Genomic DNA, 24,641 nt, shown 5'->3' on the forward strand with positions numbered 1-24,641 from the left:
CACACACACACACACACACACACTCTCTCTCACACACACTCACACTCACACACACACACACACACACACTCACACTCACGCACACACTCACACTCACACACACACGTCTGGTTCACTATACTTGTAGGGACTCCCCATAGGCTTAATGGTTTTTATACTGTACAAACTGTATTTTCTATGTATTTACCTAAACCTACCCCTCACAGGAAACTTTGTGCATTTTTACAATCTCAAAAAAACTAATTCTGTATGATTTATAAGCTTTTGTACCCATGGGGACCTCAATTTAGATCCCCACGGTTACACAAATCCCCATGAGTTGGTGTGTATTCAGGTTTTACTCCTCACCAGTGTAGAAAAACCTACACACACACACACACACACGCACACGCACACGCACGCACGCACGCACGCACACACACGCACACACACACCTAAGGCTTAGAGCAGTCACTTATTAGGGATCTCACTTTACAAAAAATATTGTTGTTTCTCTTCATATATTTATACTTTGACATTGTACTTCATTTATAAGTAGTTTTGAGGAAAAAAAAGACAATAAAGTCACCTAATAATAAAAAAACCTAATTGGATGACAAAGTGAAAGTGAAAATGACAATGCTTTGTATTCATACTCTTTATTTTGTGTTCTTTAGCAAAATAAATTCTGCATATTTAACAGATTCAATACATTAAGCAAACTCATAAAAAGGAAGGAAATTTAAAACATTTTTTAGATTGACCAAATTGATTTTATCTATATGAAAGTTATGACAACAACAATAATAATAATTTTACACTTACAACTTGACTAGAGGTCAGTAAAAAATATCAGATATTTTTTTTCCATGATCTTTGAGAGCAACACCAGCCAAAATGTTATATAATGTTTTTATTGTCAATAAAACAAGTCTTTATTATAAGAATATATGTGATGAATTTTTAAATGTTGCAAAATGTAAAGCAAAATATAAAATGAAAATGATTAAAATGAGTTCCGAACTAATATTCATTGAGGTTTAGTAGTCATTTACAAGCAACTTTGCATTTACACAAAATTTGTATTCCCACTCAGTACAGTAGATTTTGATTTCTTATTTGATTCAATCAATAAAATCAAAGTCATTAAAAATACAAAAATCTTTTTAGATGTAGATTTGCCAAATTGCTTTTAATTTACATTAAACTTACCCCAAAAAACCATATGGTTCAAAATTAACTTTACACATACAACTCGAGTAAAAATGAATAAGCGCAGAGGTCAGTAAAACAATTATTTGATCGCTTTTTTCAAGCTCTTTGAGATTAACATCAGAAGAGTCAAATATATGCTATGTTGTTACTGACTTCTCTAGGCAAGAGTAGGCTTACAAGAATAATTGTGATAAATGCATGTTACAATGTGTATTAGATTGCAAAATCATTTTTTTCCTCATTCCAATCTCTGGAAATCTGAAAGATTTTCCTTGAGGTTTAATAGCACTTTTACCAGTGGTTTCATAGTGCACACTTACACCATCCACTCGTGACGTCACTAGCGTTGGTAGCATGCAAAGGGCACTGAACCGTTGAACGCCCCTCCCAACCTTCAGGCTCTTCATCACAAGCAGCCTCTGTGCGTTCACTTTTCACTGCATATGATCAGCTGCCGTTGTTCCATTGTTTACTGCTCAATCATTTTTGGTGACGCAATATATCGCCCATTATATTTACTCAAAAATTGAAGTCACCATGTTTTGTACATTCTACTTGCGCTTGTGTCTTTTGCAGCTTCTCGTACATAATGTGGTGTAGTCATGAGGTGTTAAAAAATGCTTCTACAAACAAAGTTTCATCTGCAGATATGGTCTTGTTTAGGGATCTGTGCCAACATCTGACTGCTAAGTAGGGATTGTGTTTTTCAGCAATACAGTGCACCCTTAATTTACAGAGAAAAGAAGGTCCGGGAGAAATCTGTAGATGGAAAAATCTCCAAACAAGTGCTTTTTCTTTTTTTCTACTTGTTACTTTGCACTTTTTGTTAGAAAATGTTTATTTACTGTTTATTCATGGTTTTTTTAAGGTATCTAATATTTTGACACTTAATTTGCATGATCTAAATATTCTTAAAAATGAAAAGTTTGTTGTCATTTGGAAGTGTGTAGGCCTTGTTGCATTATTATGCCGTTACATTATGATTATGTCTTCAGTGGCATAAAATGGTCTTTAAAATGACAATAATATCGCTTATCGCAATTATTTCTGGGGCAATATATCGCACAACAAAACGTTGTTATCGTGACCGGCCTAGCTGTCTGTATTTCTCTGTTAGGCTCTCACAATGCACCAAGACACATGTCTTTCGAGAACTGTAAACCTCTTTCTTATAAATATGTCATTGCTAACGTCAGATAACAGTGGCTCTGTTAGCAAATTTCGAAGTAGCGGTTTCCGTTCGAATCTTCAGTCTGGATTTTCTCTTTGGCCATTTTGGTGCAACTCCAATTCCATTAAGATTTTTTTTTAGCTGTTTTGACTGTGATCACAATACGTATACATATTTATATTTTCATGCTTGGAAACCGCTTTTAGTCGTCATCCCAGTAAACTCGCACACATGGAGGAGAATTGCGGGAGTGGCGGGGGTCATGATTGGCTGTTGCTTGGCGACCTATGTGTTGCACGTTTCCGTGGCAACTGCTTCCTCCATCTCCTGCACTGAGCACCTTTGGTGTGCCTGGCAGCAGGGTTTGTCTCGCTATGTCTGCAGCGTTTACCAGCGCTCAGAAAATAGGCGAAGACCCAAAATGTCTTCTATTGGATATTGTGTATTGTTTTGCCATTCCCCAAAGCATGTGTGGGGGTTAATGCCTGATTGTGTTTGGATATCCTTTCCCAGGCACTCTGTTTTCCCTAGTGGATGTGAGTGTTTCACAGGCAGGGGTACGAGAGAATAATGTGATTGTAGATATGCATTCGTAATCCTCCTCCCTAAAACCCTGCTGGCTAAGGAGAAAGAGCTCACTTATATTTCTCCTTCTCTGCCACAGCCTCCTTAAAAGGAGCTCCTTGGCTTTGTTTGCTCACAAACAGACGGGTGGAGCTTCTCCAGCAGGGAGGTGCTGGTCTTGAAGACATACTGCTGAAATGTCTGTCATGTTCAAGCACTTCAGATTGCTTTTTTTGAAGGAAAGGAATGTGGCTTCATAAGTGTGCTGCTCTTCTGGTTTGATTTCTTTCCTTGTCTGTGATATAGGCCTAGGCCTGTTACATAATCGCAGACAGCTTTGTGCTACTGATAAATAAGACTGAGGGATACAGATAAAGTGAAATTTATTTAGGTATATATATTTAATGTTCATGTATTTGCTTTGAAGTGCCTTCAAAAAGGCTGATTTATTTGTTTTCATAGGAATCTTATGTATTTCTGTGTGTCATAAGAGCTAACTTGTTGATCAAACATCTGTACTGTTTGCATTAAACATTTTGAAGTATTGTAAAAATCTAGTTTTCGATGAATTTACACAAGGAAGAATGACATTGATTTGGTTTCAGTTGTGTGTGCGAGTATAATGCAAATGCATAGTACACTGTAAAAAAAAAAAGTACACCTTTTTTTTTTTTTTTTGAAGTTGTAAATAAAACAATCATTATTGGAGTATGTTTTACAAGAAAATAACATTTCAATTTTTCGACTTAAAAATTGCTCGCCATTTCTTTTGTCTTTTTTTGTGTGAAATCTTCTAACACTTGATTAGTGAAAACTGTTTAAACACCAACATTTTATTAAATTGTTTTCAGTGTCGCAATGTTGACTTACATTTTATTATTTTTTTTTTTAATAAATGGAAAATGACTTTTGGGAATCATCGAATTAACTTGAACATTTGAACTGAATCACATAAATTAATCAAACCTACCAGTTTTTTTTTTGCTATCATAATACTTTTGATATGCTAGATGATGGATTGTAAATAACAAGCTTACATTCATTGCGGTTTTCATGATGATGCTTAATTTTATCATCAAATTATGAAAAAAAATCACAAATACTCAATAAATCGACCATCCCTACACTCAAAAAATAAAATTGGTGTAGAAACAATTTTCACTTAGAAATGGCTTGTAAATTTCACAAATAATTGCAAGGAAATGGCAAGTAACACAATTAATTAAACATGAAATTTTGAAGCAGAAAATTGAAAAGTATCTTGTTGTAAAACATACTCCAGTAATCGGTTTTATTTACAACTTAGATTTTTTTTTCTACTTATAATGAAACTTAGTTTGTAACATTTATACTTGCATAGGTAATGATCTTAAGACTAGCTATTCTCATTTTTCCAGCATTTCTTGTAAGCTGATATTATTTACCTCTGACCTTTCAGGTGACAGTGATGGGACTTGTGGGTAAATTGTATATAGTATGACTCATGTACCTTTGTATGGACAACTGACTTTCATTTTCTAAATACAACCTTCAGACCCCTCAGCGTTTTATTTAGCTGAGTTCTTGTGCCATGGTTTGTTACAGCAAGACACCAATGCAGACCGCAAATAGCTGATACAATGCAGTTTTAATTTACACATCACTGTGTGTCCGCGATGTTACCATCTGTGATTGATATTAACACAGATCACAGCATTATTGTCACCCCCTTTGCTGACACAGATGCACTGAAGTATATTTCCATCAAATTTTATTCGCCACATAAACAAATCAGGGTTTTTCCGGGCTCAAAATGAGGCGGAGGTGGTACCATCCTGATCATGTGCACACATTGTACCCACCCTTTAACTGGCTGAAATAAAGACTTTTTACATGCAACGTGTTTTAGATATTCTAATAATTAGTTGATTGAAGAAAATGAAAATCAAGTTAAAATTTACAAAAACAAAAACTGTTTAAAGCTGCAGTCTGTAAGTGTTGCCTCTTTGTCGCCATCTCTGTTTGAAAACCTGGAATTGCAGCTGTGTGCGGAATTATCTAGCTTGAGTGAGTTGAGAGTCGGCACGGCTCCAGCGTGGATGAATCTAATTTTCTGAAGAGTATGTGTGGCAGTCAGTCACCGCACTGGTGTGGATATTTACTGTACTTCGCAATCACAGATTCTTGCCTATGTCTTGGAATATGACCTAAATAAGTAGGCCTGTCGCGATAATTAAATAACAGTCTAATCGCGATTATTTGATCTAACAACCACGATTATTATGCCTTTTATACGAGACAAGGGGGAGTCATACACCAAAAGAAACAGAAGAGCACCAGTTTGCTTTTCATGCACTGTATAGCCTATACAGGGCTCCAGGCTCATTCTTCCCACTGGTCGCTCTTTTGCAACTAACTTTCTCAGTTGGTCGCACGACCACATGATTTAGTCGCAATATTTTGTATTTTTTTTGCTTTACAACATGGGATTATTCAATGCATGCTGATGAACTTTTATCATAGTTTATAGTTATATGGAATAGGCTTGCCGCGATAGACTGTGCTGACGGTGATACCGGTGTTAAACCACAACACCGATTACGTCACTTGCCCACCGCGTCACCGACCCCCACCGTCGTTTTGATTTTTTATAGAAATCAAAAATAATTTAGTTCAGTAAAAGAACAGACACTACAATTTAAAAACTGAACGCGGCTGCTCAATGCAGCGTGCCGAACGACAGTCGCATCACAGATCAGATTTAATTTCTTCAGTGAGGAGAGTGAGTCGAGCTGACTGACAAGAAGAGTGAGGTGAGACAGACAAGACGATCGCAGATTATTTAGTTTCGAAACCAGATGCAAAAGCGCCTGTTTGGCAATATTTTGGATTTTGAAAAGCCTGTTGACTTTTGTCGTTTATCTAAGGTGATTTTGGAAGTTTTTTTTAAACATTCGTTTCTTATTTAATTGGTTCCACAGTGTTTGTTGAATTTTACTTTATTTAAACTGTCATTTATTTATTATATTTGACATTCGATTTGCTAATACACGTTCTACGTTTCTTATTTATTTGGTTATAATACGTTTACTTATTTCCAGTTTTGTATACCTATTCAAATTTATGTAAGTTATTTGTTATTTTATATTAGGCATAGCCTGCCCTATTGCATGGTGTATTTTTATTTGTTTTGTAATAAAAGTTCTCTCAGTTTTGCCAGAAAACATCTTGATGATCCCCAAGACTTTTGGGAAAATACTCTGTGGTCTGACGAGACAAAAGTTGAACTTTTTGGAAGGTGTGTGTCCCATTACGTCTGGCGTAAAAGTAACACTGCATTTCAGAAAAAGAACATCATAGCAACAGTAAAATATGGTGGTGGTAGTGTGATGGTCTGGGGCTGTTTCTTCCCCCCACAATAATGCCAGCATGTTCGCCTTCTCTGGTTTAAGAAGAGGTCTTTTACATGACTTTCGCTTGAAAATCGTTTCCCCAATATGCGCATCATTTTTGCTGCCCGCACCTTCGCGCTCGTGCTGACGCGGCGAGTATACTCTCTAAGTGCTGTTTCGTTATGCTTTCAGTTTCGATTTCAGCTTGATGTTTCGCATATGCAACAGAAATTGCAGCGCTTATGAGTTCACCAACGCGGTGGTCGCGCCAGTGCAACAGCACACAAAAATTTTGTCGCACAGGCAGAAAAAAATGGTCGCAGTCTGGAGCCCAGCTATATCATCTGAAGCCACAAAGATAAGTTTTTCAAAAATGAAAACAAAAAGAAAAGTAAAACTAACAGTGACCGTGCTTGCATGTTTTTTTTTCCCCCCCACAAGAATACCAGCATGTTCACCTTCTCTGGTTTAAGAAGCGGTCTTTTACTTGACTTTCGCTTGAAAACAATCCATGGTTTCCTCAATATGCGCGTAATTTTTGCTGTAGCTGAGTAGGTATACTCTCTAAGCGCTGTTTCGTTATGCTTTGTTTCATTTGATGTTTCTCATATGCAACAGAAATTGCAGCGCTTATGAGTTGACCAACGCGGTGGTCGCGCCAGTGCGACTGCACACAAAATTTAGTCGCACAGGCAGAAAAGCAGTCTGGAGCCCAGCTATATCATCTGAAGCCATTCCATATCTTAATGTGAGAGACGGAATTTAGGTTTACAGAAATTCATCTTCCTTCTGCTGCAGCATTCAAGCACATCACATTCAGTTATGACAGTCAGCTAGGGATGCAACGATTATAGATTTTGTTGGTACGATTATTGCCTGAGGAATAATCACGGTTTTACGATTTTTACTTCTGAATAATACTACAACAGGGATAGTAAATAACAAAGTGAATGAAGTAGCCTATTATTAATAATATACGACTAATATTAACTTTATTTGTCCCACAGGGGAAACTGTTACTAATGATGGAAATAAACTGAAATATTATTGTAATCCATACGTATTCATTTTAATAATCTTTATAATAAATCATGATTTTACATGTGGCCTGAGAAAATCATGCCTATTATTTTGGTTTGTGAGATCGGAGATCACGCTGCGCACGTGTACAAACATTCAGGAGGACACAAACTTCTTGAGAATGCTGCCCCGTGACTTTTATTAATAAAATAGATTAAATAGCCTACTGGAGAGACGCACAGACGCAGGTAGGCTAATCCACACAGGCAACGGTCACCTCTCTCTCTCTCTCTCGAATAATTAATTCAAGTAGCTAGATGTTATAATTAATTAATTCAAATAAATGTGATCTTACTGCATTATTTCATCTCTTTCTGATCTGAAGCGGGCAGAATGCAGAGCTAACGAGCTGTAGCTTCTCGTCAGGTGGTTCTTGCCCCTTCACGTCGTGCATTAAAATCGTTCAGTGTACAGCAAGCCGTGCATTATCCTCTATGTATTCGCTCTTTAGCAGCAGATTTTTACAGCAATATTTAAATGACACCCTGGTCATTCGTGGTGTACCCAAAATGGTCCCACACTATCGACAGGCATTTCTCTGGTGGAAATAAAGCGTCGCTGTTTGGTCCCTCTGTCACAGTTCATCTAATGCATGTAGTAGCCTCGTGCCTCTGATAAGCACGCCGTTTTAAGCTGGTGCACCGCTAGTGTAACTTTGTTTTCATTTTGCGCAAGCTGCTACAGTTCCGTTCCGTGTAACAGAAACACTCGCTTTTGCGGAACCTTTACGGTTAATTAACCGTGACGTTTTAAAGCGCGGTTAATCGCGATACCGGTTAATCGCTGCATCCCTACAGTCAGCACAGTAAAACTCTCTCTCCAAGATGATATATTCCCATTATAATACTTGAAGTTTAAGGAAGGAATTATCACAAACAGAAAGATTATTAGAAGCCTTTCTTTTTCTCATGATTTCTATCTTTTATTCATGAATGTATTTTGTAAGAATACAAATAGTTAACAGAATAAACATGTTTCAATTGTATAATGTGCACCAAAGATTATTTTTTTCAAGATATTGTTTTTGCTGCTAAATTATGCAGTCAGCTAGTTTAATTTCATAGCTTATATATTTTTATTCAAGTGTAGTTTTTCTCTGTAATGAGGAAGTGAGTATTTAGTGGATTGCATTTAACAAAGGGTTTAAAAGAGTGACCATTAGTTCCACAAACACAGTATTGATATTCTATAGTGGTGTAAGAAAAATAGCGCTGGTGTTGGATCGGTATTGGCCAATTCTTAGAATTTGGAATACTCTATGTAATCTTACACTGCAAAATAATAACTCAAAAAGATTAAAAGATAACATCATAATTATTTACTGAACCCTTAAATTAATCAATTATATAATGAAAGCCATAAAAACAGACAATTAATCGTGATAATCGGCATAACCGCCAAAGCCCTAAAACAGACAATTAATCGCAATAATGTGACTATTTTTTAGACAATTAATCGTCAGCAAAATTTCATAATCGTGACAGCCCTACAAATAAGAATTTTCACCGTATATTGCCATCTAAACAAGTAAGTAACAAGTCTGCCACTTTTGTTCTGACCAACTGAGGAAAAAAGCATTACCATAAATCTCGCTAGCAATGGTGATTAAATCTAAAGATCGGTTAGCTCATATCACATCAAACCGTTCAAATTATTATTATTGTTATACTTTATTCTCAAATGATTAATGTTAACAGCATCAGCATTGGTGACTGAGTATAGTGTGTATTAGCGTGTAGATTTCAATTTCTGCACAGTCTAATCTAATTGACATACACTTCGAATTTCATATTAAGAAATTCTTATAACCCAAAAAGCAAATTATGCTCCCTTCGAACTGATTTTCTTTAAAATTCAAATCTTTGTAATCCCAGGCTATCTGTAATCAAAAGCACCTTTATAACTGGAATATAATTTAATTTCATTCACATGTGTTTCATAAACACATAATCCTTTATGGGTTACAATCCGCCATCAAAATGATACATTTAATTATTCGTTTTAATTTAATTATTACTTCGATAACGATATTAAAAATTTTCAATATAGTGCACGATATAGGTACGTGCTATGAGTGATGCAGACAGCTTACACAAACACGAACACATGCTGAATTGAGTGCTGTGCCTGTCTGTGATGAGGAGATTGTGAATAAAAAAAATTATATTAGTCGAATTTAAAATAAACATTTGCATTTGAATGTTAGGTGTGCATCAGGGAGCGTCATCAGTGGCTCACGAGATATAATTGACGTTGTTGCATTGTAATGTTTTGTTAATCTAGCCCACGAGACGCGCCACTGCTGCGTTATTCATTCAAAATATTAGAGAAATATAGAAGCTCAATGCGGGGAAGATCTTGATTAGGTGAAAACCGAAACCAAGCCATTCACACGGATGCATATTCGGCGCATTTGTTTAGATGGACAAATATGACTGCTGTACTCACGTCTCACACAAGAGATGTAGCCATGCAAAGTTAAAACAGTTTCAACTTTTAGAAAACACGTCGCGAATTTGTGGAACTTTATTCCTTTTCACTGGGTCTCATATGTTTTAAATGCAATCTGGGTGAATGGCGATTTGGCTTTTTGTATTAAGCAATGCCTAAATACATGATGCTGTTTTGTTCATAATTGTTTATGCAATTTATGAAATTATATTTGATTTATATGAGTTAATTTAGAGTTTTTTTTATTGACAGTTATTTCCTTACGTTGACATTGTGTAGGGCTGTCGCGGTGAGGGAATTTCCCTTGCGGTAATTTTGAGTGGCTCAATAGTGCGGTATTATCACCATATATATGTATACTAGGGCTGCACGATAAATCGCATGCGATATTTAATGCGCATCTTGTCAGAAAGTCGGTTCTGTAATCAGCGGCAAATCTCCATCACCTGTGGGCTTTCATATTGAGCAGCATTAACTACACAGAGCCATTGTTCACAGACGAGCTGCGCAAAAAATTGCGCGAATATGAACGTGGTTTTGCGCAGCTCGTCTGTGAACAACGGCTCTGTGTAGTTAATGCTGCTCAATGTGAAAGCCCACAGGTGATGGAGATTTGCCGCTGATTACAGAACCGGCTTTTCTGACAAGATGCGCGTTAAATATCGCATGCGATTTATCGTGCAGCCCTAATATATGCACACACACATATATATCCTCCTGACTAAAAAAACAGTTTTGTGAATTTAGTATTTTGTCATTGTTGTTTAGATCATAAGAAAAATTTTGAAAAAAGTTTTTTTGTTGCTGTTGGAAGAGGTGTTAGTGAGGCCAGCAGGGGGTGCTCACCCTGTGGTCTGCGTGGGTCCTGACTCTCTGTGGTCATTAAAAATCCCATGGCACTTCTTGTAAAGAGTAGGGGTGTAACCCCGGTGTCCTGGCCAAATTCCCTCCACTGACCCCTGTCAGTCATGGCCTCCTAATAATCCCCATCCACTTGATTGGCTCTATGACTCTCTCTCCTCTCCACATGTATCTGGTGTGTGGTGAGCGTACTGGCGCCGTTGTCCTGTGGCTGCCGTCGCATCATCCAGGTGGATGCTGCACACTGGTGGTGGTTGAGGAGAGACCTCCCCCCCCCCACATGATTGTAAAGCTCTTTGGGTGTACAGCAATACACAATAAAATTCATTCATTCATTCATTCATTCGTTCATTCATTCAAATGTTGATTTTTTTTTATTCCAAACTTTATATAAAGATGATTGTCAACTATGTTATGAAAGATATTTTTTAAAAACCATTTTTTTTATTGCAAAGGGTTTAATATATTGTGTGTACAATGGCCATAAATGAGTTTTTCCATTATATACAATATACCTATAAACGGTGTCTAATTTGCATATTAATGTGTTTTTGGGGCAGCATAGAATGAACAAATAAGTGCAATGATGGGAGTAATAATTAGCAAGATTTTCACAATATTTAATAGGAATTGAAGTAAACAGAAGAGAATGACAAAATAACGGCCCACATAACAGAACATAAACCTGACAATAAGATTGTTAGGCTATCGTTAGCCTATATGTATAACAGTTAGTTCCACATGCATGAAGTGTAAAACGACAAGGGCATAAACTTATGGAAAAAGAAAACACGCAAAAATCGCGGTTGCTGCGGTTCTTGCATTCCTCTGCGATTTGCTCGTCAATATTGCGCAATACCGCAGTATTGCGGTTATCGGGACAGCCCTATTTATGTGCGCCATTATTTTGCTCATTGCGCCCTCTTGTGGCCTTGGGAGACAAGCCAAAAGTTTCTTTAAGACCTATTTAATCTGCATATAAAACATTAGAAATTAAATGTTTAATTTTTATTGTGTGTTTGACTGTTAAACCCAAAAAATATTTGTTGTTTGTCTCAATAAATTGGGTTAATTTAAAAATACAGTGGTTAAATTGAAACTTTTTTTTCTATTGCTCTTTGTTTAAAAAAGGTTATAAAACATGTCAATAATTGGTATCGATAAATATCGATACCGAACGATATTAAACATTATATTGTTGATATATTTTTTAGCTATATCGCCCATCCCTATGACAGCTGCAACAAAAACATACAAAAGATAATATAACGCATTGCGAAAGGTACAAAAACTATCACTGCTACTTCAATTGTGAAGACTTTTAGCTTGTTTTTCCCAACGTACACCTGCACTATGGCTCAGCAGGAGAGAATCATTAAAGACACCGACATTCTTTTAAAACTATTACGGGTTGGTGCACAAATTCAGCCATGTGAGATTTTGCCACACATAATGCGCCTTGCATGGGTCACGTCTGCATGTCGACCTCATTTTATAATACAGCTTCCTTTGATCATATTCTGGCTTTTGTGTGAAAGATCGACATCAAACTGCTGCTCATTCCTGTTTTCAGCTCTCTGCTTATTGTGCACACAAAGGTACAGCTGTAATTACGTCTGGTGCAGAGACAAAGCTGCACCGAATTGACTGGATTCCTGCTGACACCTGGCTTTCTTAACACCAACCCGAACGAACATGTGCTCACCGGTGAGCAAGAAACAGTAAGAACAGAGAGAGGCAAAAATGAGACTGTGGGACATAATGTGATCGTTCATGAATGCCATCCAGTGTGGTAGTCTAAAAATGCATAATGTATACAATATGAAATTACAGAGAGGGTGTGAGAAAATTATTTTACGCCTGCTGATTCTTAGAATTGTTTAGAAACAGCCTGGCCTTAAGAAAATGAGACCGAACAAAGAGAAAGAACAGTGAGGTTGCCCTTTGCAACCCATTTGACAGCACAGGATTTTATCCATCAGGAAAGGACTGGATGGTGAGAAGTGAGCACTACATACCCTAATGTTATCCAACAGAGTGTGCGGCTTACTGTAAGTGACATCAGCGGAAAAGGAAAAATTATCTAATTTGCATATTAATGTGTTTTTGGGGCAGCATAGAATGAACAAATAAGTGCAATGATGGGAGTAATAATTAGCAAGATTTTCACAATATTTAATAGGAATTGAAGTAAACAGAAGAGAATGACAAAATAACGGCCCACATAACAGAACATAAACCTGACAATAAGATTGTTAGGCTATCGTTAGCCTATATGTATAACAGTTAGTTCCACATGCATGAAGTGTAAAACGACAAGGGCATAAACTTATGGAAAAAGAAAACACGCAAAAATCGCGGTTGCTGCGGTTCTTCTGCGATTTGCTCGTCAATACTGCGCAATACCGCAGTATTGCGGTTATCGGGACAGCCCTATTTATGTGCGCCATTATTTTGCTCATTGCGCCCTCTTGTGGCCTTGGGAGACAAGCCAAAAGTTTCTTTAAGACCTATTTAATCTGCATATAAAACATTAGAAATTAAATGTTTAATTTTTATTGTGTGTTTGACTGTTAAACCCAAAAAATATTTGTTGTTTGTCTCAATAAATTGGGTTAATTTAAAAATACAGTGGTTAAATTGAAACTTTTTTTTCTATTGCTCTTTGTTTAAAAAAGGTTATAAAACATGTCAATAATTGGTATCGATAAATATCGATACCGAACGATATTAAACATTATATTGTTGATACATTTTTTTATTGTGTGTTTGACTGTTAAACCCAAAAAATATTTGTTGTTTGTCTCAATAAATTGGGTTAATTTAAAAATACAGTGGTTAAATTGAAACTTTTTTTTCTATTGCTCTTTGTTTAAAAAAGGTTATAAAACATGTCAATAATTGAAATCGATAAATATCGATACCGAACGATATTAAACATTATATTGTTGATAAATTTTTTGCTATATCGCCCAGCCCTAATTTGAACTAGGATCACGTGACCGGAGCAGCTGCTGTTGCACAAAAAGGCAAGAGTGGTGCCGCTGTTTCGAAAACCAGTTAAACTACTAACACAGAAGAAGAGTATCCCGAGAGAGAAGAGAGTGGATGACGAGTTTTTGTTATTTTTGGTATCTGAGAACAGATTTATTCTCACATGTTCTTAATATAATTCTATTAATTATCCACTGAATTGTCATCTGGAGTGTTTTCTTCCACGTGCGCGAGTATGATGAGTCAGAGCGCGTTCACTCTAGATCTTCCATATTAATAAATTCGAGGGAAACATTTTTCTACACATGAAATATGAAAGCACGTAGACATATGATTATGACGATATATTTTCTGTATGTGTTTTATATACAGCTCATGGTATTTTTATAACAATAAAGGATGTTTATGACAATAAGCAGTGTGGCGTTACTAAACACAACGAGTACGTGTATGCCTAGAATCAAAATCAAATATAGATCACTATCGGGAGTTATTACAAGCACTCGATGGTTTAAAGTGGGTTTTAAGCAAATACATTAATAATTACATACATTTTCAAATGTGGTTTGTTGCTAATTGTACTTCTATTTATATTTTACGAAGTTTTCTTGTAAGCATTATAGATGGTTTGTTTCTGGTGTAGAACCTAACTTTATTTAGCTATATTTATTTAATGCTGTATATTGAGCAGTGGACGATGTTAAATCCATATATGAGATACATATGAGGAAAAATGCATTGTTGGTCAGCGCCACCTAGCGTGCAGGTGTGAATTAGCAGAAGGCGAACAATCGTTTTGCGTTTGGTGTGAAAGCACTGTTTGTCAGCGATTCGCCTCGCTTTTTTGCATCGCGCTCAGTGTGGAACGACCTTAAAGGGGTCATATGATGCGATTCAATTGTTCCTTTCTCTTTGGAGTGTTACATGCTCTTGGTGCATAAAGAAGATCTGCAAAGTTGCAAAGACTAAAGTCTCAAATCCAAAGAGATATTCTTTATAAAAGTCAAGAGTCAACCACGTAAAACGGCTCATTCTAACACTCCCCCACATGTCTTTTTTTGCTATATCGCCCAGCCCTAATTTGAACTAGGATCACGTGACCGGAGCAGCTGCTGTTGCACAAAAAGGCAAGAGTGGTGCCGCTGTTTCGAAAACCAGTTAAACTACTAACACAGAAGAAGAGTATCCCGAGAGAGAAGAGAGTGGATGACGAGTTTTTGTTATTTTTGGTATCTGAGAACAGATTTATTCTCACATGTTCTTAATATAATTCTATTAATTATCCACTGAATTGTCATCTGGAGTGTTTTCTTCCACGTGCGCGAGTATGATGAGTCAGAGCGCGTTCACTCTAGATCTTCCATATTAATAAATTCGAGGGAAACATTTTTCTACACATGAAATATGAAAGCACGTAGACATATGATTATGACGATATATTTTCTGTATGTGTTTTATATACAGCTCATGTTATTTTTATAACAATAAAGGATGTTTATGACAATAAGCAGTGTGGCGTTACTAAACACAACGAGTACGTGTATGCCTAGAATCAAAATCAAATATAGATCACTATCGGGAGTTATTACAAGCACTCGATGGTTTAAAGTGGGTTTTAAGCAAATACATTAATAATTACATACATTTTCAAATGTGGCTTGTTGCTAATTGTACTTCTATTTATATTTTACGAAGTTTTCTTGTAAGCATTATAGATGGTTTGTTTCTGGTGTAGAACCTAACTTTATTTAGCTATATTTATTTAATGCTGTATATTGAGCAGTGGACGATGTTAAATCCATATATGAGATACATATCTGAGGAAAAATGCATTGTTGGTCAGCGCCACCTAGCGTGCAGGTGTGAATTAGCAGAAGGCGAACAATCGTTTTGCGTTTGGTGTGAAAGCACTGTTTGTCAGCGATTCGCCTCGCTTTTTTGCATCGCGCTCAGTGTGGAACGACCTTAAAGGGGTCATATGATGCGATTCAATTGTTCCTTTCTCTTTGGAGTGTTACATGCTCTTGGTGCATAAAGAAGATCTGCAAAGTTGCAAAGACTAAAGTCTCAAATCCAAAGAGATATTCTTTATAAAAGTCAAGAGTCAACCACGTAAAACGGCTCGTTCTAACACGCCCCCACATGTCTGTCACGATGTGGGAAGATTTGCATAACGCCACCCAAATGTTCTCGCAAAGAAAGAAGGCGTAACTTTTATTCTCGCTGTAGTATTGTTGCTGCTGCCACCGCCATGTCGTGAAGGCGCTGTGTGTTTCATATGAATCATATGAAGATTTATGTAGTTTATGCACATTTGTTCAAAACAGCCTGGCAGATTGTTCACAAGATGTAGGCAAATGTTTGTATTGTATACAGGAAGGCTCATTCTTCTGTTGCGCTGCTTGTCTATTTCTCTTCAAAGCACCAACTTAAAATGCCTATTTTGGTTTGATTGCTTGTGTCACATGAGAAAATTAATAATTTTGCCTTACTGATGCAGTAGCCTATTTAATGCGGGTGCGGTTCAGGTCGCGCTCTTTATGTCAAACGGGTCGGGTACAGAATTAAATTGGAGCTGGCTGCTGTCGGATAATGAGTCGTGTGTTCTGTTGTGTACTGCGGATGCAGGTTTACCTAACAGCACCCGTGCAGGACTCTGCTTTAAACTGCTTTGCGTCTCTCCGTCAGATAACCTCACGTGCATGATGGGTCATTTACGGGTATTTCCCTAAACCGACACACATCAATTTATTTAGATTTTTTTTTTTTCAGTTTATGAAAATGTTTTTTGACCAATCGTTTTCGTCTTAGTTTTCGCTTACGAAATAACCTTGCTGGAGACGGGCTTATTTAAAATGAAAACTCATTCTCTGTCACCAGGAGGTGCTTTTAAAGTGATAAAACCTGTTTTTTACAGTCTATGGATAAAACTAGCGGTTTCCCCAGTAATGGCTGTAATCAAAGCAGCTCCGCTCATGAATGCTACTTTATCAGATCAAATGAAAATGCCATCGAAACTTTTCTGAAGACAGTCGGTTCCCTTCAGAGATACATTCATATAAAACACCCCGCGCCGTGTTATGATTTTGAAACGTGCAGTGCTCATGTTTATTCAACGAAGTCAAACGGCACAAATAAATAAATGTATGGGAAACTGGTAATGTATATCGAAATATCGGAAATGTGTTTAAAAATCATATCACCGTTATTGAAAAAAATAATATCGCGATACAAATTGATATTGAATTATTGTCCAGCCCTAACCTTAAACCGCATAAACACATTTCATTACACCAAATACACCAAATAATGTTCTTTTTAGCAGCATCATTTGACCCCTTTAATGTTGTTGAAGTTATTTGCTGCTTTTTATATGCAGCTAATCACTACACCAGCTTAGCATTTCTCGTGTAAACCTCATTTTTTGTTGAAAATATGAAAATACCCCAAATCTAATGAAAATCGCATACAAACCGTATACTATAGTAATCGTGTGTTTATTATTTTGATGTTTTGAGTGTAGAAACGTTTCTCTGGGTTTGTTGTGGATAGAACAGAACGCGGAAGTGTGGTGAAAACCTGTGGTCAGAAGAGACAGGGTGGGTTATGAACGCGTAATATGATTGACAGATGAGCAGCGAATGAGTCACAACAGCGACCGCAGAAGAGAAAACATACTGAGACCGTGCTGGGAGCACCTAATGCTCATCAGATCACGTAAATCAGTGGAAAATTTATAGAAATTATGATTTTGTGTAAAGAAATGATGTAAATATGTATAAAAATATCAGTATTTCTCCAAATATGTGCACTTTTGGACTAAAAGCCCTAATAGACGCTGTTCAGGGACGCTTGCACATGACTGCCTGCCTGAGTTTTGTCGACAGCCACACAGTTTGGCGGAGGCGGCCACCTCATGATTCTCTATGAAGGAAAAACCCTTCAAATGGATCATATTTTGTTCATGCCAGTTGTCTCATAAGTAACAGGTGTATTAGGTTTGGTGCTAAAGATGTTAATTTTTCAAACACCACATAGCTGCAGTTTACAAATGTTATAGTCATGGTCATCTCTGTGCATTAAGTGTTTAAATGTTGAATCAATTTGTGAACCCATTTTGGTATTGAATGTAAAGTAAAGAAATGGCATAGTTTGTACAACAAAACAGCATCTTTGAGGAGCATAAGGAGTGTGTAAAAATGTACATTAATTTCCTATCTTCAGGCTGATGTGATAATTTGAAACATCCCCTCCTGTTTCAGGTTCATATACTTGACGTTATTGTCTGTTCTTTACCCATTAGGTCCATATGTATTCTCTCATTGTACAGCTACAAAGAAACATCTCCTTGCCTTGCCTAATTATGGTTTTGTTATAGGTTGTTCTTCCAAGTGCTTATTATGTCCATTGGTTCCTTTCTCAGTATGTGGCAAACTGTGTTGTTATTGAACGAACTGAAATGTCAGTGAAGTGTGAGGAAGAAAGCAGCAAAGTTCTCTTTTTTTTTGAGCACAGTATTTTTGTAGGTTTAGTTCTCAGGGCTGCATTTTGAGGCTAGTGTCTGTTTTGCAAGTTTCAGTTCTATAAGCATATAGAACTGAGTGTCATGCATGCTTCAGTATTTGTGTAGTAAACAAAACCGTGTTTCCGCCATTCATACATACAGAGGCAAGCGGAACATGCAGGATTCATATTTAATCATATTTAAACCGTCTTTTTTTGCATTTTAATATTCACAGACATTAGTTCATATCGCGATTCGAATTAAGTGGCAGTGGATACTTTTGATTTACTCGTCCAAAATGGACGAATTCCGTGACATTCCGCGCTATAGAGTAAATTACGTTTTTATGATTGGACTCCACGATCCCGTCCGCATTTCGCAGAAACCATATGGCCCTAGAAATGTAACCACACTTCACAACATTTCGGCTTGCCTTGTAATTCGGTCAGTCAGTCGGTACCCTTAAAAATACAGAGTTCGGTACCCAACCCTAGTTAGTTTCAAGGAAAATAATTTTCAAATAAATCTTTTTTGCCAAATAACCCTGTGTATGTGTCCACCCCTGCAACCCCCCAAACCCCGGAGAAAAGTTCAGACACAGGATTTTTTTTTGCTTTAACCCCTGCATGGTGGATGTGTCCATGCAGTTATGCTTTGCGCTACTTACAGGTAGCATGTGAAGAAACGTATCAAAATGGGGGTTGTTAAAATTACATTGTCTGTGACAAATTGATACACTCAAATGAAATTGTTACAGTTACAGACGTGTGTGTGTATATTGGGTATGTTTCAGTGTAACTCGTCAGAATTAATTCTGGTTTATAATATTATTGCTATTTTTATTATTTCTGTAATGATATATATTTTTAAAATATATAATTGAATTTATTTTAAAATGAAGAAAATATATATTTAAATTATTTATAAATGAAATGCAATATTTTAATTAATTTAATAATATATAAGCAATAATATATTTAGCAATATAAGTCTTTGGTCATGCAGCCCACCCCTAAATACATAAAAATATTTACATATACATATCTAATATCACAGTAATTATGGCCCTATGAGATCAATTTTATTTGATCCCAAATTCAGTTTCTTTTTTTTTTGTCCCAGTTAAAATTTTTCTGGATACTCTTTTAATGATTAAATTAAAAAGAATGTACAAAAATGTAAAAATATTATTTTTTGTTTGCTCTGGTTAATGCTTTAATATAAGTGTAATAATCAAAAAGCATGTCGAAATGTATATGTATATGTAGATGTAGACCTACAAACAGTAGCACCTCTGGTTGCCTTAGAAAAATCAGTAAAGTACAGTGTTCCCCAAGACCTGTAGTTCTTCATGCATCATAACCTATTGTCTCTTATCACAGTCTTTCTCCCTGCCTCCCTCCTTGTGTATCACTCCTAATTCTGTATGTCTTTTTATCATCTGGCAGACAGACACTCTGGATGGGGCCTTTCCAGTGCCTGACATCAAACTCCACAGCAACCCCTCTGCATTCAACGTCTACTGTAATGTACGGCACTGCGTCCTGGACTGGCAGCAGAAGGAGGCCGCGTTGGCCCTGGCCTCCCGCAACTCTGTGCAGAGCGGCGACTCAGACAGTGAGGAGGAAGAGGAGTACCGCGAACCCACCATCAAACTCCCCAAGGTCAGTCGACGATATTAATAAAGCCCAATCTTATGATCCTATCGTTCGTGCTTTAGTATATATCCTTTTTTTGTTTCATTTCTGCCTTTTGTATCTCTTATGATAACTGCAGTGCTATATTATGAGACTATTACTTCAGTATGGTTAATTATATTTGAGCTTCTTGTGTGGTCATGATACTAAACACCAGCATTGGATTAATTAATGATGGCCTAGCTTTCTACTGAATGTGATTGCCTAAGCTGTAAAGAATACATGCCATCCTGTGTGAGGTGTCATACGCCATATTTACACCAGGTGCCACCGTTGTCGTTCCATAACAGCATGAGGCTGTCTACAGTGGGCGCATTAAAGTGAAAGTTTTGAATCCATTTGTACTGTTGTCGGAAGTAGCACAAGCGCTTGGAGTATGTTAGAAATAGAACGGGGCATCAGTCACAACTAGGGCTGGGTGATATGTAAAACATTTTTTTATCGATAATCGCCTTAATAAATATCGCGATATCCGTTAATAATAGTCTATTCGAGCCCCGCGCCGTCCCTGCCGGAGACAACATAGCCTACACACTCCATAAACACACATCAGTTTGGTTGCGCTTTATCTGACAGTGATTCAAATTAAGTGGCAGTGGATACTTTTGATTTACTCGTCCAAAATGGACGAATTCCGTGACATTCCGCGCTATAGAGTAAATTACGTTTTTATGATTGGACTCCACGATCCCGTCCGCATTTCGCAGAAACCATATGGCCCTAGAAATGTAACCACACTTCACAACATTTCGGCTTGCCTTGTAATTCGGTCAGTCAGTCGGTACCCTTAAAAATACAGAGTTCGGTACCCAACCCTAGTTAGTTTCAAGGAAAATAATTTTCAAATAAATCTTTTTTGCCAAATAACCCTGTGTATGTGTCCACCCCTGCAACCCCCCAAACCCCGGAGAAAAGTTCAGACACAGGATTTTTTTTTGCTTTAACCCCTGCATGGTGGATGTGTCCATGCAGTTATGCTTTGCGCTACTTACAGGTAGCATGTGAAGAAACGTATCAAAATGGGGGTTGTTAAAATTACATTGTCTGTGACAAATTGATACACTCAAATGAAATTGTTACAGTTACAGACGTGTGTGTGTATATTGGGTATGTTTCAGTGTAACTCGTCAGAATTAATTCTGGTTTATAATATTATTGCTATTTTTATTATTTCTGTAATGATATATATTTTTAAAATATATAATTGAATTTATTTTAAAATGAAGAAAATATATATTTAAATTATTTATAAATGAAATGCAATATTTTAATTAATTTAATAATATATAAGCAATAATATATTTAGCAATATAAGTCTTTGGTCATGCAGCCCACCCCTAAATACATAAAAATATTTACATATACATATCTAATATCACAGTAATTATGGCCCTATGAGATCAATTTTATTTGATCCCAAATTCAGTTTCTTTTTTTTTTGTCCCAGTTAAAATTTTTCTGGATACTCTTTTAATGATTAAATTAAAAAGAATGTACAAAAATGTAAAAATATTATTTTTTGTTTGCTCTGGTTAATGCTTTAATATAAGTGTAATAATCAAAAAGCATGTCGAAATGTATATGTATATGTAGATGTAGACCTACAAACAGTAGCACCTCTGGTTGCCTTAGAAAAATCAGTAAAGTACAGTGTTCCCCAAGACCTGTAGTTCTTCATGCATCATAACCTATTGTCTCTTATCACAGCCTGCCTCCCTCCCTCCCTCCTTGTGTATCACTCCTAATTCTGTATGTCTTTTTATCATCTGGCAGACAGACACTCTGGATGCCAGTGCCTGAGTGCCTGACATCAAACTCCACAGCAACCCCTCTGCATTCAACGTCTACTGTAATGTACGGCACTGCGTCCTGGACTGGCAGCAGAAGGAGGCCGCGTTGGCCCTGGCCTCCCGCAACTCTGTGCAGAGCGGCGACTCAGACAGTGAGGAGGAAGAGGAGTACCGCGAACCCACCATCAAACTCCCCAAGGTCAGTCGACGATATTAATAAAGCCCAATCTTATGATCCTATCGTTCGTGCTTTAGTATTTTTTGTTTTTTTGTTTCATTTCTGCCTTTTGTATCTCTTATGATAACTGCAGTGCTATATTATGAGACTATTACTTCAAATTATATTTTTATATTTGAGCTTCTTGTGTGGTCATGATACTAAACACCAGCATTGGATTAATTAATGATGGCCTAGCTTTCTACTGAATGTGATTGCCTAAGCTGTAAAGAATACATGCCATCCACCAGGTGCCACCGTTGTCGTTCCATAACAGCATGAGGCTGTCTACAGTGGGCGCATTAAAGTGAAAGTTTTGAATCCATTTGTACTGTTGTCGGAAGTAGCACAAGCGCTTGGAGTATGTTAGAAATAGAACGGGGCATCAGTCACAACTAGGGCTGGGTGATATGTAAAACATTTTTTTATCGATAATCGCCTTAATAAATATCGCGATATCCGTTAATAATAGTCTATTCGAGCCCCGCTCCGTACCTGCCGGAGACAACATAGCCTACACACACCGTAAACACACATCAGTTTGGTTGCGCTTTATCTGACAGTAGCCTGCGATTCAGTAAGCTTAATTTAATTAAAGGTTATATAGGTTCGTATTTTATATAGGTACTTTGTGCTTAATATAAAACATTAGCTTTGTTGTTATGTTAGTGTTGTTAAAGGGTTAGTTCACCCAAAAATGAAAATTAGCCCATAAATTACTCACCCTCAAGTCATCCTAGGTGTATATGACTTTCTTCTTAGAAAGAAGATTAATCAGAGTTATATAAAAAAATTTCTTTGATCTTTCAAGCTGTTTAATGCCACTCAGCGGGTGTTGCATGCATCAGTCCAAAAGAAGTTAAATAATAAACGCCCATCCATAAAAAAAAGTGTCTCACACGGCTCCGGGGGCGGGCGGGGGGAAGGAGGGTTGAACAAAGGCCTCCTGTAGCGAATCGATGCGTTTTTGTAAGAAGAATATCCATATTCAAAACGTAATAATCACTTAATCTAGCTTGCGCCAACAGTTGTACATGGAAGCAGCTCCGGGCTGATGAAGTATGAAGTCAGCATTCGCATGCGCCGGTGAGTCTCGTGAAAACCAACGTTTGTTAACAGGAGCAAAGGAAGCATAGTTTCCTTACTTTAGCAAAGGAAAACCAGTCTCCTCTTGGCTTATATTTCGTAAGCGAAAACTAAAACTCATTTTGTACTTCTAATTCGTGACCGTTGTTTTGTTTTGATCTCTCCGCTGCGCTTCCGCGTTCGTCACTTCTGAGCGGTGCATGCACAAAGCTGACCTCATACGTCATCCACCCGGAGCTGCTTCCGTGTAGGACTGTTGGCACAAGCTACATTAAAGTGATTATTACGTTTTGAATATGGATATTTTTCTTACAAAAACACATCGATTCGCTGCAGGAGGCCTTTGTTCACCCCTCGGAGCCGTGTGAGACAATTTTTTTTATTTTTATGGATGGAACTAATTTTGGACAGATGCATGCAACACCCGCTGAGCGGCTTTAAACAACTTGTAAGATCAAAGACTATTTTTTATATAACTCTGACTGGATTCGTCTGAAAGAAGAAAGTCATACTCGTATACACCTAGGATAACTTGAGGGTGAGTAATTTATGGGCTAATTTTAATTTTTGTGTGAACTAATCCTTTAATTTCTACACTGCTCTTATCCAGTATTTGAAATGAATTTCATTTTGTGAAGACAATTGAATTGAACAGAGTTTTAACAGAGTTCATTGTGAAGGTGGACATACTTGTGGTGATTGTAAGAATGATAAATGCATGTTGATGTCACATAGCAATGTGTCTTGCCTATTTTTCATGAGGTCCGATGTAGGGCTGTGCGATTTGGGGGAAAATAGCAAATTGCGATTTTTTTGACAGATATTGCGATTGTGATTTGATTTGCGATTTGCAAAGTCAAGCTTTAGCTCAATATTGCCAATAATGTGCAGCACAGTAATGGGTATCATTACCCTGCTGAAAAAAACAATAGAAACCATCACAGAAATTCTTATAGTTTGCATTAAACCATTACAAAATTACTTTTTGTTTTGGGCATTATTCCAATAGGAATTACTGTTGTTCTATTGGTTCCCATCTGCCAGATTACATCCCACCAATAGAATCCATCAAATAGACACCATTATAGTTGACATTTAAAACCAATACAATTCCCATTATAACCCTGAAATCCATTACATTTGTTATTGTGTTTTGGGAGAGATTCTATAAGAAGCATTCACAGACACAGGCTGTGTGTGTGCTCTTCTGAATTGGGAATAGCGAACATGCATCAACGTTTTTGATTCAAGATTACGAGGGCATATGAATTAAAAAAAATTATGAAGTGCACGGATAAATTATTTCTAATAAACACTACAGTATTCCATTAAAAAATATGAATTTTCAATTTTGATTTCATGGTGACTTTAAGACCCAGAAGCAAGCTTACTGAGCAATAAAGCTATAGTGAGCCCTTTTATTAAAGGGGTCATATAATGTTGCTAAAAATATTTTTTTTGTGTGTATTTGGTGTAATGAAATGAGTTTATGCGGTTTAAAGTTCAAAAAACACATTTTCCACATACTGTACATTCTTGTTTCTCCTCTATGCCTCGCCTTTCTGAAACGCGTCGATTTGTACAAAGCTCATCAGTCTGAAAAGCGAGGTGTGCTCTGATTGGCCAGCTATCCAGTGCGTTGTGATTGGCCGAATACCTCA

At 37.0% G+C, this 24,641-nt stretch overlaps 1 protein-coding gene across 1 annotated transcript in view; it reads left to right on the top strand.

The window, feature by feature from the left end:
- mycbp2 (MYC binding protein 2) overlaps positions 1-24,641 on the top strand; it is a 135,245-nt gene that overhangs the window by 1,605 nt on the left and 108,999 nt on the right. Inside the window, exons 3-6 of the mRNA XM_016230940.1 lie at positions 546-563; positions 2,774-2,788; positions 6,664-6,691; positions 19,639-19,854. Coding sequence (XP_016086426.1) covers positions 546-563; positions 2,774-2,788; positions 6,664-6,691; positions 19,639-19,854 — 277 coding nt within the window. The remainder of the gene's footprint in view (positions 1-545; positions 564-2,773; positions 2,789-6,663; positions 6,692-19,638; positions 19,855-24,641) is intronic.

This window comes from Sinocyclocheilus grahami, unplaced genomic scaffold (genome assembly GCF_001515645.1).
Source record: "Sinocyclocheilus grahami isolate Dianchi unplaced genomic scaffold, SAMN03320097.WGS_v1.1 scaffold380.1, whole genome shotgun sequence".
Taxonomy (NCBI): domain Eukaryota; kingdom Metazoa; phylum Chordata; class Actinopteri; order Cypriniformes; family Cyprinidae; genus Sinocyclocheilus; species Sinocyclocheilus grahami.